This window comes from Rhincodon typus, chromosome 5 (assembly GCF_021869965.1).
Source record: "Rhincodon typus isolate 14 chromosome 5, sRhiTyp1.1, whole genome shotgun sequence".
Classification (NCBI taxonomy): Eukaryota; Metazoa; Chordata; class Chondrichthyes; order Orectolobiformes; family Rhincodontidae; genus Rhincodon; species Rhincodon typus.
In genome coordinates, this window is record NC_063336.1 from 46,772,942 (window position 1) to 46,790,317 (window position 17,376).

The following is a 17,376-nucleotide window of genomic DNA, read 5'->3' on the forward strand; positions in this document are numbered from 1 at the left end:
TATTGATATCAGTATTTTTTCAACTAAATTTAAATTGAGAAACTACTGTGGAGAAACATAAGTGCTTTCAACAGATTATTCAAATCGGCCTCTGCTTTACTAGTTCTGTAGTATAACATTTTGTACAACACCTGGCCTGAAATATCTATGAAAGGGTCCTCACTGACACTATGAGCTAATAGAATTGCCCTTGAAGACCAGAAACTTTGTGCATCACTTTAACAATTATGGAATACCATTTTTCCTGTACTATTATAATAGAATTTGTGGAAGCAGGCCATTTGGCCTATTCGAATCCACACCAACCCTCCGAAAAACATCCCACCCAGACCCAAACCGCCTTACGCTGTCCCTGTAATCCTGCACTTCCCTTGGCTAACCCACCTAGCCTGCACATCACTGGACACTACAGGCAATTTAGCATGGCCAATCCACCCTAACCCGCACATCTTTGGACTGTGGGAGGAAACCGGAGCACCCAAAGACATTGGGAGAACATGCAAACGCCACACAGACAATTGCCTGGAGGTGGAATTGAACCCGGGTCTCTCATGCTGTTAAGGCAGCAGTGCTAACCACTGAGCCACAGTACTGCCCATTATGGGGTAGCAATTGAAGAGAAAGGAGAAAGTTGGAAATATCTTGAGTGACTCCTTAACTCCAGGAAAAATATAAACACGAGAATGTAAAACCCGCCTACACTGGGGAAAGTTACAAATGATTAATTATACTTATACTTGGGTCAACATGCTTTCCAAATTAAACATGTAAATCACAAAATGATGCTGACGGGATCCATTAAAATACAATTAAAGTCTGTGAATTTGGACATGTGATAGTTAATTAAAAAATTAACTTCAGAGAAAAAAATTACCAGTGCATATTCAAAATATAAGCATTGAAACTGCTACCAGAATAAAAAAGTTCTTACGAATTCTCAGTTCACCATTTCAGAATCCCATTACTGACTAAATTTTACTTTAGCTTGGGAAGTAAATCATAAAACAACAGACCTAACTGCACAAATGTTATAGCAGCATTGGAAAATATCTGGTCCTTAAGATAAACATTTGGAAAACTTAGACACTGTGTAATTTTTGCATACTCAAAAGGGCTAGTTAAGAGCAAATAAACTTGTCCCATTTCAGACTGCTGTATTAAAAATGCTGAGATGTTGTCATAATTCAAGTCATTAAATAAACAAAAACATTCTCAAATTTGATTTTGAAACCTGACAACCATTCACTACTAGATCAACAAATAAAGAAATCCACAGGTGTAGTAACAAACATAAAAAGCATGAAAAAATTCAAGTGTCAAAGTCTGGAATACACAGCTGGCAAATTGACCAACTACAGCATTGTATAGGAAATTTAAATAACACCAATTAAATTTGTGATAATTTCTCAAACTTGGAAAAGGTCCCAAGAAATATGGATAATTTCACAGGTTTGTGCAGAGATACATTAACGGCAAGATTTTGCCTCTGGGCTTCTAAACCTTGCCATCAGCCTCAACTGGAGGTCAGAATCCTTCTGTGTGTGACAAAATACAATCATACAGTGTGATTATTTCTGGAGTGACCAAGTAATGGTCTGAGGGAAAGCCTGCTGCCCAGTTGAGGGTAACAGCTAAACTCTTGCTGTTGGACAGAACGTGGACAGCAAGAGAGACAGCTAACTTGACCCCATTCTTTTTGCAAACTCGGAGGCTGACCCAGTCATGAGAAATCTGTCCGGGATAGGATCAAGGAACCAGTATGCCAGCAGCAGTGTGAAATTCTGTACCTCCTGGCATTCATTCCTGACCCCAATACTACCTGGAAAAAAGAAAGTATTAAACTCTAAGTCCATCCTTCCCAAACCTCAGCACAATTTATTCTCAAGTAGCCTCTTTGCAGTGTGGATGCTGGAAGACACAAGAGAAACTCTTTACTGGACGTGAATCCAGAACAATATAAACATTTTGTAACATTCATTGGTAACAACAATTGAAATAAAAAAAAATGGGGAGAGGTTCAATGCAAGTTGGATGCATCACTTACCTCACCAGAAAACCTAATCTGGCATTCTCCAATCTATGCAATAAAAAGCCTCCAAATGCTGAGATACGTTAAGTGTTCTAACAACAACTGAAATTAAAAATTTATAATTTAAGTAAATTAATCAATAGCTGCTATTGGTAGCTCAGTTGGTAAATTCACGACATTGCAACACTGAGCTATACACGACACACAGGAGGGTCCTGGTTTAGACACCTGGTTTGTGCTGTGGTACTCGTAAAACTATTGCTCTTCGCACCTCTGGGTTGGAAGGAAACTAACCATTCAAAATTACTGTTCATGATCACTACCACCATGCACACAGGCATACCTCATGATAGAAATGGAGTCTGAATAATACTCTCGATGGTTGAGCTCACTGCAGACATTTGACTCAGGACTACAAATTAAGAATGGTAACATGGACTTGCACCGATAAAACAATACTTAACCTAAGTTGCTGCTTTCAATATCATTTAAAGTTTCATAAATGTCACACTTTCAGTGTACGGTATTTTCTAACCAAACATAATAACTCATTTCTTTCAATCAACAATTTCACAGGACTTCATTATAAGATGATCCGAATGACCCAAAAACAACTTAAATTTCCTCCAGAGTTAACCCACTCTAAAACAAAATTCTTTGTAATATTTGATGCTAGACCTCAAAATTACTCTATTCCCATTCTCAAGACACAAAGATGTCACATCAACCATTGTTCTTTCTCCCTGTGAAACTTTTCTGCCCATTTACGAGTCAGCTCTAGGTAGATGTCTGGCTTGTGAGGCAGATAGTCCAGATAAACTAACTGACTGGACTTTTTGGGAACAGCTTTTTCAATCTGAGTCCCTTCATGCCATTCATTAAAGGAAGTTATAGTGATTATTTCTGGACGCACTAGGAGGGCAGCACTTAAAGCAGTCTCATAATACTTGCCATTGACTCGGTTCCTAGTATTGTGATTGTTCCAAGCCCTTATGCTAGTGTCTATATAGCCTGGTCCTACACTCGGGATAAACATAAGGTTATTACTGTCACAGAAATCTTTTATTGCTTGCCAGTTGTGGTGGGAAGAGCCATGGGAGAATCCATTTGTTGCAAAGTACGTGTACATTCCATCAAAACCAGCCTGAAGAATTTCACTTTTATGCTTTTCTTCTACAATTAGGGCAATGAATAGTGCATCATATTGAGTGTTTCGAAGACTGTGAGATCCAGATACCGAGAGAAGATTGGCCCAAGATCCTGGGCTTATTAAGTATGAGTCATAAATGTAGAACATTGGAAGATTTCTTCCGGCGCTAGTCTTGTACCTATAAAATGCAGGATGGGATCCGTATCTACACAGAAGGAAAAAAAAAATCAGTATTATTCACATGATTTGACCACAAATATAGCATTCAATTTCAACATTACAATCCAGTAAATGCTGTCCATTTGTAATGCAAGCACTGAATTTAACTTTGCAACATTCATTAACAAGCTCTAATCCTGCAAACAAAGCATTGGGATTTGTGGGCAGTCGACGGCAGTGTGGATGTGAAATGGGCTAAAGGCAGTAAACAGAAAGTAATGATTGCTCACTTTTTCAAAACAGGGTGAGGGGAAATACAAACTGTGACCTATGTTGGAAGCACTGCTCTTTTTCATAAACGCCAATGACCTGGACTGAGGTATGTTGGACATAATATCACAGTTTGCCAAAAATGTAAAACTGAAATGTAGTCAGTAAGGTAAAGAGTAATAGACGTCTGGGTGACAGAGATATACTAGACAGGCACAGATACAACTTAATGCATAGAATTGAAAAATGCTAAGAACGCTATTTGCTAAGAATGAAAAGATAATAGTATGGAGTCATTTAACATGGAAAGAGACCCTTTGGTCCAACTAGTCCACGCTGACTGTGTTTCCAAACCAAACTAGCTCCACTTGCCTGCATTTGGTCAATATCCCTCCAAACTGTTCCTATTCATGTACTTAACCATGATAAGTCTTCAAAATGTTTCAACTGTACCTACACTCACCACTTCCTCTGGCAGTTCATTCCATTTATTAAAAAAAATTCTCGGGAGAAAAAAAAACAACATTGCCCCAAGTCCTTTTCAAATCTTTCTCCACTCACCTTAAAAATAAGCCTCCTAGTTTTAAACTCCCCACCCTAGAGAAAAGATCCTTGCTGTTCATCTTATCGACGCCCATGATTTTAAGGTGAACCCTCAACCTCTTATGCTCCAGGGAACAAAGTTACAGCCTATCTTTATATCTCAAACCTTCTATTCCCAGCAACATTGCGGTAAATCTTTTCTGAAGTCTCTCCAATTTAATAATACGTTTCCTACAGCTGGGCGACCACAGTTGTACACAATACTCCAGAAAAGGCCTCACCAGCGTCCTGTGCAACCTTAACATGACGTTCCAACTTTTACATTCAAAGGTCTGAGCAGTGATGGCAAGCGTGCGAAATACCTTCTTAACAAATCCTGTCTACTTGTGACACAAATTTCAAAGAATTTTACCCAGAGCCCTATCATATAAGTCTTGCCATTAAAAATGGAAAGAACTGTGGATGCTGTAAATCTGGAACAAAAACAGAAGTTGCTGGAAGCTCAGCAGGTCTGGCAGGATCTGTGAAGAAAAAAAAAATCAGAGTTAACGTTTCGGGTCCGGTGACCCTTCCTCAAAACCTGTATGCCAAGAACCTGAGAAAGGTCACCAGACCCGAAACATTAACTGATTTTTTTCTTCACAGATGCTGCCAGCCCTGCTGAGCTTCCACCCCTTTTGTTTCAAGTCCTGCCCTTGTTGGTTTTACCAAAATGCCATACTCCACATTTGTAATTAAACAGTGTAATTTTAAAGGGAGGCAAAAGATCCAAAAGAAAATCAAGCCTTTTCTTTGAAAAGCAACAAGTGATTTTAATCAAGAATGTACAGACAAAGGATTGTAGAAGGAGAATTTATGAATAATTTTCAAATGGAACAGGATAACCACTTAAAAGGAGTGAAAGATAGGGGAATAGGACTAAGTAGACAGTCTTTCACATCAGTGGCAGCATGATAGATCAAATTACCTTTTTTGCGCATTATTCTGAAGAAATTGAAGTTAGTTTGCAGGAGTAAAACAGAAATAGCAAAAGGGAGGCAATGGCCGATACTACTAATCCAGGAACTCAGCTAGTGTTCTGGGGACCTGAGTTTGAATCCCGCCACAACAGACGGTAGAATTTGAATTCAATAAAATAACTATAATTAAGAATCTTCTGATGAGAATGAAACCATTATTGACCATCAGAAAAACCCACCTGGCTCACTAATGTCCTTCAGGGAAGGAAATCTGCCATCCTCACACGATGTGGCCTACATCCAACTCCAGACCCGTGGCAATGTGATTGACTCTTAACTGCCTCTGAAATAGGCTAGCAACGCATTCAGTTGTATCAATTCCTACAAAGTCTCAAGAAAGAAATGGAACTGTACAAACTACCTGGCATTGGCCCAAAGCAGCCGCAACAATGGCAAAAATAGCCAGGTCAAAGCTGCAAAGTCCTCCCAACTTACATCCAGGGGCTCGTGCCAAAACCGGGAAAGCTGTCTTACAGACAAGTCAAGCAACAGCCTGACAATGTCTGTAAGATATGATTCCATCTGCATGAGTAAGTCCCAGACACCACCATCACCATCCCTGGATATGTCCTGTTGCACCAGCAGGACAAGCCCAGTAGAGGTGGCAGCACAGCGGTATACAGTCAGGAGGCAGTTGCCCTGGAATCCATGACATTGACTCAGATCCCATGAAGTCACGTGGCTTCAGGTTAAACATGGGTAAGGAAATCTTCTGCTGATGACCACAAACAATCTTCCCTTGGATGATGAATCAGCGCTCCTCTATGATGAGCAACACTTGGAGGAAGGACCGAGATGGCAAGAGTGCAAAATGCACGCTAGCCGGGGGATTGCAATATTGTAGTGATTGGAACCAGGTTGTCCTCGTTGACTACGAGGTTGCTGATTGGGGTTGTTAACCTGAGCCAATCACAAAAGCCTTGGCTAACCAATACAACCAGGAGATTAGAATGTCCTCAGTCCAGGCGACTGACTCCGAGCTGGCTGGCCACAGCCAGTGTACTGTGCACAAATAAATAAAGGATAAGTTGGTAACTGGATACCGGCCTTTGTGCAGTTATTTCAATTGTTCACCACCAGGAGTGGTTTAGCAGCAGCACTTCTGCTTGAGCTGCTTGGGTCCTCAAGGACATAGCTGTTAGGCTGGGGCTACGGCAGGTGGTAAGGGACCAGTAAGAGGGAATACAAACTTCACCTCAAACTTACCAATCTGCCAGCTGCAGATGCATCCAGCCATGACAGTATCAATAAGAGTGATCATTGCACAGTCCTTGCGGAGACGAAGTCCCACCTTCACATCGAGAATCCACTCTATCGTGTTGTGTGGCACTATTGCCATGCAAAATAGGACAGAATTTAAACAGATCTACCAACTCAAGCCTGGGCACCCATGAGGTATTGTGGGCCATAAACAGCAGCAGAATTGTTCTCCAACCCTGGTTCAATTGAGAGGACAGGAAGACATGCCAGAAACAAACCATACCTAAAAATGAGGTGTCAACCTGGTGAAGATACCAAATAGGAATACTTGCACACTAAATAATATAAACAGCAAGTGACAGGCAGAGCTAAGCAATCCCATAACCAACAGATCAGATCTAAGCTCTGCAGTCCTGCCACATCCAGTAGTGGTGGATAATTAAACAACTCAATGGAGGAGATGGCTCCAAAAATATCCTCATCATCAATGATGGAACACCTGAACACATCAGTGCAAAAGATAAGGCTGAAGCACTCAAAAATCCTCACCAGAATTGTCAAGTAGATGATCCATCTCAGCCTCCTCCAGTGGTCCCTCCCCAGATCACAGATACAAGTCTTCAGCAAATTTAATTCACACCGCGTGATATCAAGAAACAGTTGGAGTCACTGGGCAATTCAAAGGCTAAGGGCGCTAATCCATCAATAGTACTGAAGATGTGTTCTCCAGAACTTGCCACTCCCCTAGCCAAGCTGTTGAAATGCAGCTGGAACACTAGCATCTACCCAACAATATGAAAAATTGCCCAGGTATGTCCTATACACAAAAAGCAGAACTAATCCAAACTCCCCATCAGTCTACTCTCAACCATCAGTAAAGCAATGGAAGGTGTCATCAAACTGCTCACTGATGCCCAGTTTGGGTTCCACCAGGGTGCCTCAGCTCCTGACTTCATTACTGCCTTGGTGCAAATTCGGACAAAGGCGCTGAATTCCAGAGGTGAGATGGGAGGGACAGCCCTTGACTTCAAGACCGCAGTAGACACAACGTGGCCTCAAGGAGCCCTAGCAAAACTGAAATCAATTGAAATCAAGGGTCAAGCTCTCCATTAGTTGGAGTCATACCTGGCGCATAGTAGGATGGTTGAAGTTGCACACGATTAGTCATCTCAGCTCCAGGACATCTCTGTGAGAGCTCCTCAGGGTAGTTTCCTCCGCCCAACCATCTGCAATTGCTTCATCAATGACCTTTCCTCCATCATAAGGTCAGAAGTTGGGATGTTCGCTAATAACTGCACAATGTTCAGCACCATTTGTGAGTCATCAGATACTGAAGCAGTCCACGTTCAAATGCAACAAGATCTGGGCTGAAAAATCAAGTGACATTTGCTCTGCACAAACGCAAGGCAACAACCATCTTCGATAAGAGACGATCTAACCACTGCCTCTTGGCATTCAGTGAAATTACTATCACTGAATCAAACATTATCAACATCCTAGGGGTTACCATTAATCAGAAGCTTAACTAGACTCACTGTATAAATACAGAGGATACAACAGCAGGTCAGAGGCTAGGCAAATTGCAGCAAGTAACTCATCTCCTTACTCCACAAAGCCATCTACAAGGCTCAAGTCAAGAGTCTGATGAAATACTCTCCACTTGCCCATGAGTGCAGCACCAAAAACACTCAAGAAGCTTGACACCATCCAGGACAAAGTAGCCAGCTTCATTTTCACCACAATCACAAGCACCTACTCCCTCCACCACTGTCACTCTGTAGCAGCAGTGTGTACTCTCTACAAGATGCAGTGCAAAAATTCATCATCTTTTGACAGCACCTTCAAAACCCATGACCACTTCCATCTAGAGGGACAAAGGCAGCGGATATATGGAAACACCATCACCTGCAATTTCCCCTCCAAGCACTCACCATTTTGACTTGGAAATATATTACTGTTCTTTCACTGTCACTGGGTTAAAATCCTGGAATTCCTTCCCCCAGGGCATTGTGGGTCAAACTAAAGTACATGGGCTGCAGTGACTCAAGAAGATGGTTCAACATCACCATCTCAAGGGTAACTAAGGATGGACAATGAAAGCTGGTCAGCCAGCAACTTCCACATCCTATGATCGAATAACAAAAAACAAATCATTCACTAACAAATTACAAGTGAAATCAAGGACAGTGACATACTCGGAGTTTATTCTAAAACAGCTGCTCTAATCAGGCTGCTGTATTATAGCTGGGGATGGGAGTGGGCTGGAAAAAGGACAAGTACGGACATGTTTGCCATTAGAAAAAAGGCAAGCTCTAATGAAAATATGCATGCCTGGATAGAATGCCAGTGCAAATTATGCAGTTTTATGTGCCCTTGAACACCTGCGGTAGTTAAACACCTCACCAATGTTAATCTTCCAGATTCAGTAATGAAAAGTGACAGACTGAATCTACAGTAATACAATTGTTGAGGTGATTTTAAAAAAAAACAAAAAGTAGAAAATCTTGTATTTTACATTCGTAACAGGCAATTTTGCAGGAAGAGGCTTTTTAAAAAATACTTTGCTTATAAAACAATTGCCCAATATGCATTAATACAGAAAATTTCTGGTTGTGGAAGCTAAATAACTGGCACTACATATTGCACGACAAGTTTAGAAAGATAATTCTTTTAAATAGCAGTCTCAAAAGTACTGATTAGCTATTTTGACTATCAACATTATGATCAAAAGTTACACAGGTATTTATATTATTTTAATGTTATATTGCTCAATTAGAAATCAATGCAAATGGTAAACGAAGTTTTATCCTAATCACACTTGGTGCTCAAAATATATTTTGAATGTGTCATTTATTAGATATCAGAACATAAGGAAGTCTAAATTTTTCACCAGGAAAACAAAAGGAAAAGGTTAAAAGAAATGATTTAAAGGCTCGTATCATTATAGAATGCATCACCATAAGTGACAAATTGAAACAAATACAAGTAAAAATATTAGCATTGACAGTACAAGGAAAAAGTAGGAATATTGACTTAGACAGACAGCTCCAGCTCCTTCACAGGGTGATTAGCCAAATAATTCATCTGTATTCTAACTGGTATAATTCATGAACTTTATTGATATTTTTAAGCTTCATACAAACTATGAAATTAAGTTCAGGCACAGAACATGTCAAATCAAATAATGACTCAAGATTTGAATACCATATTGCAGATCACAATTCTACTTTTAGAATTACAAGAAAACCAAACTGAATGCTTTGGTTAGACTTCATTTTGGAAACTAGAAGTATAGCTGTTAGCACACTAGTACTTCCAGTAAAGTTCCCATCAGACACAAAATTGCTTGGTTACCTGCAAGAATCGAGAGGAATTTCCTACAACTTTGCCTAAATTGACGTACTTGATTTTTATTTTAATATTGATATTGATTAAATTCTCTCAACAGATCGCAGCACCGAGTTCAAGTTCTGAATGTCGATGCTGCACACAGACCTTGGAAGTTTGCACAGAAGGAAAAAAATGGAGAGAATCCGGGTGGTGACTGTAGGAGAAGCAGTCTGTATGGAGTGGGATAGTTTTAAAGATCTTGAAGCTGTCACTGAGTGAAATGGGCAGGGTTAATTGATATCTTTTTCTGGATCCCTTTTCTTTGTACTTTCATAAGAATGGGCTCATTGGTAAACAGTAATAGTTTAATGAGAATGGATTCAAGGTGGCAAGAGACCGAGTCACATGAACAAGACGGCTTTCAAAATGGCAAGAGGACAGACTTGATGGAGCAAAACCATAAGTTACTGGAAAAGCTCAGCAGGTCTGGCAGCATCTGTGAAGAAAATGCCAGAATTAATGTTTTGGGTCCAGTGACCCTTCCTCAGAACTGTTCCGAGGAAGGGTCACTGGACACAAAACGTTAACTCTGATTTCTCTTCACAGATCCCACCTGATCTGCTGAGCTTTTCCAGCAACTTTGGTTTTTGTTTCTGATTTAAGCATCCACAGTTCTTATGTTTTTTATACTGGAGGGAGGTTTGACTTGGTGGGAAAGAAGGAAATAGTTATGACAAACTCTGAACTTATCCAAAATTTTGTTGGAGGTGAATATGGAAAAGGGAGCAAAGAGAGGTTAAAAGAGCCATTTTGTAGAGAAAAATGAATCATAATATATCTTAACTCTGTTGTAAGATGCTACACTATTGCAGAGTTTTGGCAGAGGACAGGGAGGCCAGATAGTATCATACATATTCCAGCCAGATCAGAAGATGGAGGGATAATAGCTCAAGCTTATCTGATTGATAGCAAGCATCTGTATGTCAATTACACAAGTCTGCAAAATGCCTTGGAATTGTGGGTTTGTAAAAAGGAGCCAGGCAAAGGAGAAATACTCATGGATGTGAGACAATTAATATTTTACTGGAGACAAGAACACTAAAAATAGAGGTAAGGCAATGACTGAATGAGCAAAAGCTGCAGAGGCATTGTGGTGAATGGAGGAATGGATAGTTTGGTATTTAAAAGTGCCTTTGTAAGTGACTACTTTTTGCCTAGGTATTTCTCACATTCCAATACACAATATTGAAATTCAAAGTGGGAGGCAGAAAGTTTAGGGGAGAAATGCGGGGAACATTTTTCACAAAGAGGGTGGTGGGTGCCTGGAATGCACTGCCAGTGGACGGTGGAAGCAGGCATGTTAGCAACATTTAAGGCATATCTTAATAGACATATGAACAGGGGGCGAACAGAGGGATACAAACCACATATGGGCAATAAGTAGTGGGTCTAAACAAGCATTAGGATTCGGCGCAGGCTTGGTGGACTGAAGGGCCTGTTCCTGTGCTGTATTGTATTGATTTATTTTACAATGTCAAGATATCTTCACTACAAATTAAAATGGAAAACTGTGCCTTTTCATTTGATTTACAATATCGTCAGGCTGTGTTTTATGTTCTGTAAATCATATTCATTGTACATATTTTTAAGGGTGAGACAAGGTGTGAAAAATTACTGTAATCAGCACTAACAGTTCATAAAAATTTACTGTAATCAGCATTAACAGTTCATAAAAACTGATCAAAAAAACTCACTTGTCAATGATGTACTTCAAATTACTATATAAAGTGTTTTCTCTCCCTTCATACGGCTCAATATGGAAGGTGACCTTCGAAAATAAAAGATTACAATTGTCAGAAGCCCACAGTGTTTTTATTTCAGAATAATTACACATCTATATCACAATGCAGCAGTGTCCAACTTCTGAAGTGAAATTCTTAAATACTCCCCTTGGGTTTGAATGGTTTCTAACTTGTTTTGCAGTTTTTTTGAATTCAGTGGTATTCCATTTTGAAAGAGAATGATTACTTCTGGCAGCCTCATGAAGAATGATCAATGAATGTTGATGATTAAAATGCATAATTATATGGAAAATGAATGAATGCAAAGGCATTTCAAAATCCAAATACAGAAGCTCAATATACATTAGATACCATATACCCAGGGATCACTTAATAAGGAACAAGTCCCATATTGCAAGCTTGGCAAGTTTTAATAGATTTCTTTTATGACATTAGCAACAATAAAGAAAGACTGATTTCTACTGCCCTGTTGGTTACAGTAGTGATAAAATTTAATTACAACACTAAGGTCAAGAAGTTAAATTGGAGGAAAACAGAAAAAATATTGATAGAAAACATTATCCAAAACCTATTGTCAATAGAGTCATAGAGACGTATAGCACGGAAACAGACACTTTGGTCCAGCTCATCCATGCCGACCAGATATTCTAAATAAATCTAGTCCCATTTTCCAGCATTTGGCCGATATTCCTCTAACCCCTTCGTATTCACATACCCATCCAGATGCCTTTTTAAATGTTGTAATTGTACCAGCCTCCACCACTTCCTCTGGCAGCTCATTCCATACACACTTCGCCCTCTGCGTGAAAAAGGTGCCCCTTAGGTCCTTTTTGAATCTTTCCCCTCTCACCTTAAACCTATGCCCTCTGGTATTAGACTCGCCTACCCCAAGGAAAAGACCGTATCTATTTACCCTATTCATGCCTCTCAATTTTACAAACTTCTAATAAGGTCACTCCTCAGTTTCCGACTGTCCAAGGAAAATAGCCCCAGCCTATTCAGTTTTTTGAAGAGGTAATGAAGAGGATTGATGAGGGCAGAGCGGTGGACACGATGTATATGGACTTCAGCAAGGCGTTCAGTAAGGTTCCTCAGGGTAGACTGATGAACAAGGTCAGATCACGTGGAATACAGGGAGAACTAGCCATGTGGCTGCAGAACTGTTTCGAAAGTAGAAGACAGAGGGTGGTGGAGGGTTGTTTTCAGACTGGAGGCCTGTGACCACTAGTGCGCCACAAGGATCGGTGCTGGATCCACTGCTTTTTGTTATTTATTTAAATGATTTAAATGAACATAGGAGGTATGGTTAGTAAGTTTGCAGATGATACTAAAATTGGAGGTGGAGTGGACAGTAAAGAAGTTAACCTCTGAATACAACCGGATATTGATCAGATGGGCCGAGGAGTGGCAGATAGAGTTTAATTTATGTAAATGTGAGGTACTGTATTTTGGAAAGGCAAATCAGGGCTGGACTCATACACTTAATGGTACAGTCCTGGGGAGTGGTGCCGAACAAAGAGACCTTCGAGTGCAGGTTCATTGTTCCTTGAAAGTGGAGTCATGTGAAGGATAGTGAAGGCAGCATTTGGTGTGCTTGCCTTTATTGGTCAGTGCATTGAGTATGGGAGCTGGGAGGTCACGTTGAGTCTGTACAGGACATTGGTTAGGCCACTTTTGGTCTCCCTGCTATAGGGAGGATGTTGTGAAACTTGAAAGGGTTCAGAAAAGATTTACAAGGATGTTGCCAGGGTTCAAGGGTTTGAGCTATAGCGAGAGGGTGAATAGGCTGGCGCTATTTTCCCGGGACAATCAGAGGTTGAGGAGTGACCTTATAGAGGTTTTGTAAAATTATGAGGGGCCTGGATAGGATAAATAGACAAGGTCTTTTCCCTGGGGTGGGGGAGTCAAGAACTAAAGGGCATAGGTTTAAGGTGAAAGGGGAGAGATTTAAAATGGACCTAAGGGGCAACTTTTTCATGCAAGGGTGGCACATGACTGGAATGCGCTGCCAGAGGAAGTGGTGGAGGCTGGTACAATTACAATATTTAAAAGGTATCTGGATGGGTATATAAATAGGAAGGGTTTAGAGGGATGTGGGCCAAATACTGGCAAATGGGACAAGATTTACCTGAACTATCTGGTCAGCACGGACAAGTTGGACTGAAGGGTCAGTTTCTATTCTGTATGCCTTTATGACTCTATGATTCTCCCTATAGATCAAACCCTCCAACCCTAGCGACATCCTTGTAAATCTTTTCTGAACCTTTTCAAGTTTCACAACATCCTTCCTATAGCAGGGAGACCAGAATTGCATGCAGTTCCAAAAGCGACCTAACCAATGTCCTGTACAGCAACAGCATAACCTCCCAACTCCTATACTCAATGCACTGACCAATAAAGATACCACATCAAATGCCTTCTTCATTATCCTATCCACCTGTGACTCTACTTTCAAGGAACTACGAACCTGCAGTCCAAAGGTCTCTTTGTTCAGCAACACTCCCTTGGACCTTACCGTTAAATCTATAGGTCCTGCCCTGATTGGCCTTTCCAAAATGCAGCACTTCACATTTATCTAAATTAAACTCCATCTGCCACTCCTCGGCCCATTAGCCCATCTGATTAAGATCCTGCCGTACTCAGAGGTAACTTTCTTTGCTATCCAATATACCTCCAATTTGGTGTCATCTGCAAACTTAATAATGATACCTCCTATATTCACATCCAAATCATTTATATAAATGACAAAAAGCAGTGGACCCAGCGCCAATTCTGTGGCACACTGATGGTCACAGGCCTCCAGTTTGAAAAGCAACCTTCTACCAACACCCTCCGCCTTCTACCTTCAAGCCAGCTCTGTATCCAAATGGCTACTTTTCCCTGTATTCCATGCGATCTAACTTTGCTAACCAGTCTAGTATGAGGAACCCAAAGTTATGATAAATAAAATATGCAGTGTGCTTGCCAATGCAAAACATTTGTCAGTGAAAAATTAGTCTTTTTTCCAAAACCTATTAATTGAAGAACAGATAAAAAGACTTGCATTCGTATGGCCCCATTGACAGTCATTGGATATCTCAAAGCTGTATAGCCAACAGTACTTTTGAAAAGCGTAGTCACTGTTCTATAGTAGGAAATGTGGCAGCAAATGGGCATACAACAAGGTCCAACAAACCAAGAGATAACGCAGAGATGTTGCATGAGGTATAAAAGTGACATACACAACTGGCAGATCCCCCATGGCTTTAATCAGAAGATAACTCCATGCGCTTAGATTTAAATACTCATCTGAAAATTAGCACCCCTAGTGCAATATTGCAGGAGTGCTGCTTTGCTGGAGCGTCGACTCGTCTGTACTACTATCTGTGCCAACCCCACCCAAGAATGAATCCCAGTCCTGTCACACCATTATCTCCAACCACCTGAATTACAATTACCATCTATCCCTTCCCCTATGAGCTCTTTCTACCCACCCTGAATCCTGACACAAATCTCTACCCATCACTACTTTTCTTTTTACAAGTTTCCCACATGTAATGTTCAAGAACCCTATGTCTGGATTTCTCCGAAGGGGCCTAATTGAATCCTAATTTCTCTCCAAGAGAGAACACCAAGTTATTAGTGCCTAAGACACAGAATGAAGCCAATTGGCCTATGCTGGTGCTATGTTCCATACAAGTCAACCTCCCATTCCAACACACACGTAACCCTATCAACTTGAACTTGTATTTTTCTCCCTCTATAGGAAGGTTAACCTAGCCTCTGCCTAAATGCATTTATGTTATAGACTGATATTTAAAATAAGTTCCATAAGAAAAATCCTGAATTTTTAACATATTCCCTTTGATCTAGATCTGTCCCCCTGTTGTAATCATCAATTGGTCTTATAAATTTATTACCCGAGATCTGAACTGCTCACTGCACTTGAGGTTTATCTAGAGAAACTGGCCTGTGGAATTGAAAAGATCCAGTCAAGCAGCAGCTTAGCATTAGATTCAAAATGTGAAAATTGTTATGTAAGGTTCCACTTTTTAATTCTAAAAGGGTTAGCGTTGGAAACTGCTGAACTGAGAAAATAGCTCTGGATCTGGAATGAGACACGCGTCATCTGTCTTCCAGCAGTCTTAGTAACAATGCCTAACTAAGGTAACTTCTACATAATTGCTACCATGTAATAAGCTACATCATGTTAAGACTCACTAGTGGTTGCTCCTATCACTGGAAACCAAACAGTCCCTGAGACACAATCAAGGAAAAGCAGGCCCGAAACGTCAGCCTTTCTGCTCCTATGATGCTGCTTGGCCTGCAGTGTTCATCCAGCTCTACACCTTGTTATCTCAGATTTTCCAGCATCTGCAGTTCCTATTATCTCTCTCAAGTGGTGGTAAATGTCCTTCGACCCATAAATACTGCATGGTGGGCTGTGCTGGGTTTCATTGCTTAGGAACAGAATGTTCAATGGTGAAGAAATCCACTGGACCCACGAGATAATAAATTTCTGGACTACCAAATGAGTTTACAGCTTTAAAGATTTCACAATTTTAAGAACTACTCATACAGACAGACAGTCAGCAGCAATAAATGCTTGAACAAATGAACAGGTGCCAGGAGCTTGTGGAAAAACCAACAACAAAATTTACTTCATACCTGGTCATAGAACCTTCCTGGATTTCTCATTATTTTATTAATTATCATTTTTGGTTCAGAGCTAAGAACTAGGAGCTGAGAGGGGAAAGTAACCTTTAGATTTAAGAGCATATTTCCTTTAAAACAAAAATAAGCTGATATTTGCTTTTGAGGCCAGACCTGGAAGTTAATTGCAATTTGATTCTTGTTCAAAGAACCCTTCAGATGTTTCAGTTCTGGAAGTACATTATACTCAAACAGATGGCAGATGTTTGAAAATTAACAGAGGCCTCACAGCAGAATGTTGAAAAGAAACAGAAAGAGAAACCAAAGTTTGAATTGGGTTTTGAATTGTGTTTAAGTCAGAAGGATTGTAGCTGCAAAAGCTACAAGGAGCTTTGATTGGTCATCCTCCAATTATCAACTTATCAAGAATAGAATCTCAGTTAATAGTTAGGGTGACACAGTGGATCAGGGGTTAGCACTTCTGCCTCATAGCACCAGGGAACTAGGTTTGATTCCATCCTCGGGTGACTGTGTGGAGTTTGCATGCTTTCCCCGTGTCTACGTGGGTTTCTTCCGGGTGCTCCAGTTTTCTCCCACAGTCCAAAGATGTGCAGGTTGGGTGGATTGGCCACGCTAACTTGCTCATGGTGTCCAGGGACATGCAGGTTAGGTGGATTAGCCATGGGAAATGCAGGGTTACAGGGATAGGGTAGAAGGCATGGGTCGAGGTGGTATGCTGTTCAGAGGGTTGGTGTGGACTCGATGTGCCGAACGGCCTGATTCCACACTGTAGGGAGTCTACATTCTATTTCTCGATGCCTACTGGATGCTGTTTGAATTGAATGGTGTTGTCAGAAACCAAGGCAAGATATAATGCTGTGTGCCTGTGATGTTACAGATCGTAGACTCTGCTCATCTGAATTGGCCAGTTCCATCTCTTTTTTCAAAAGCCTAACTGTGTCCGTTTGAGAGGGAGTGGGGGCTAGAATCAAAGAAGATTCGGTTTAAATCATAGACATTGAATAGACTACCTTGTTGCTCAACTTTTCTCTGCTGAACCCACTGAATTATTAATAAATTGTCAATTCTGTTGGTTAAGCTGTAAGTTTGTCAATAACCAATACCAGACACCAAAGTCTGGTATTGATTAGTTTAAAAATCTGATTGGGAAGCAGTGGGGAAATTTTGAGGATCACTGAGTGTTTGACTTTTTAAACTGTGTTGAAAATACAGGCAAAAGAT

The 17,376-nt window shown here is 40.6% G+C and overlaps 1 protein-coding gene across 3 annotated transcripts in view; it reads right to left on the minus strand.

The window, feature by feature from the left end:
• Positions 1-497: 497 nt before the first annotated feature.
• The window catches only part of LOC109927936 (glycoprotein endo-alpha-1,2-mannosidase-like), a 57,069-nt gene continuing 40,190 nt past the window's right edge, over positions 498-17,376 (minus strand). For all 3 annotated transcript variants that reach the window (XM_048597517.1, XM_048597518.1, XM_048597515.1), the window contains 2 exons: positions 11,455-11,528; positions 498-3,384 (listed from right to left, as the gene is read on the minus strand). In XM_048597517.1, coding sequence (XP_048453474.1) covers positions 2,748-3,384; positions 11,455-11,528 — 711 coding nt within the window. In that variant the 3' untranslated portion in view covers positions 498-2,747. The remainder of the gene's footprint in view (positions 3,385-11,454; positions 11,529-17,376) is intronic.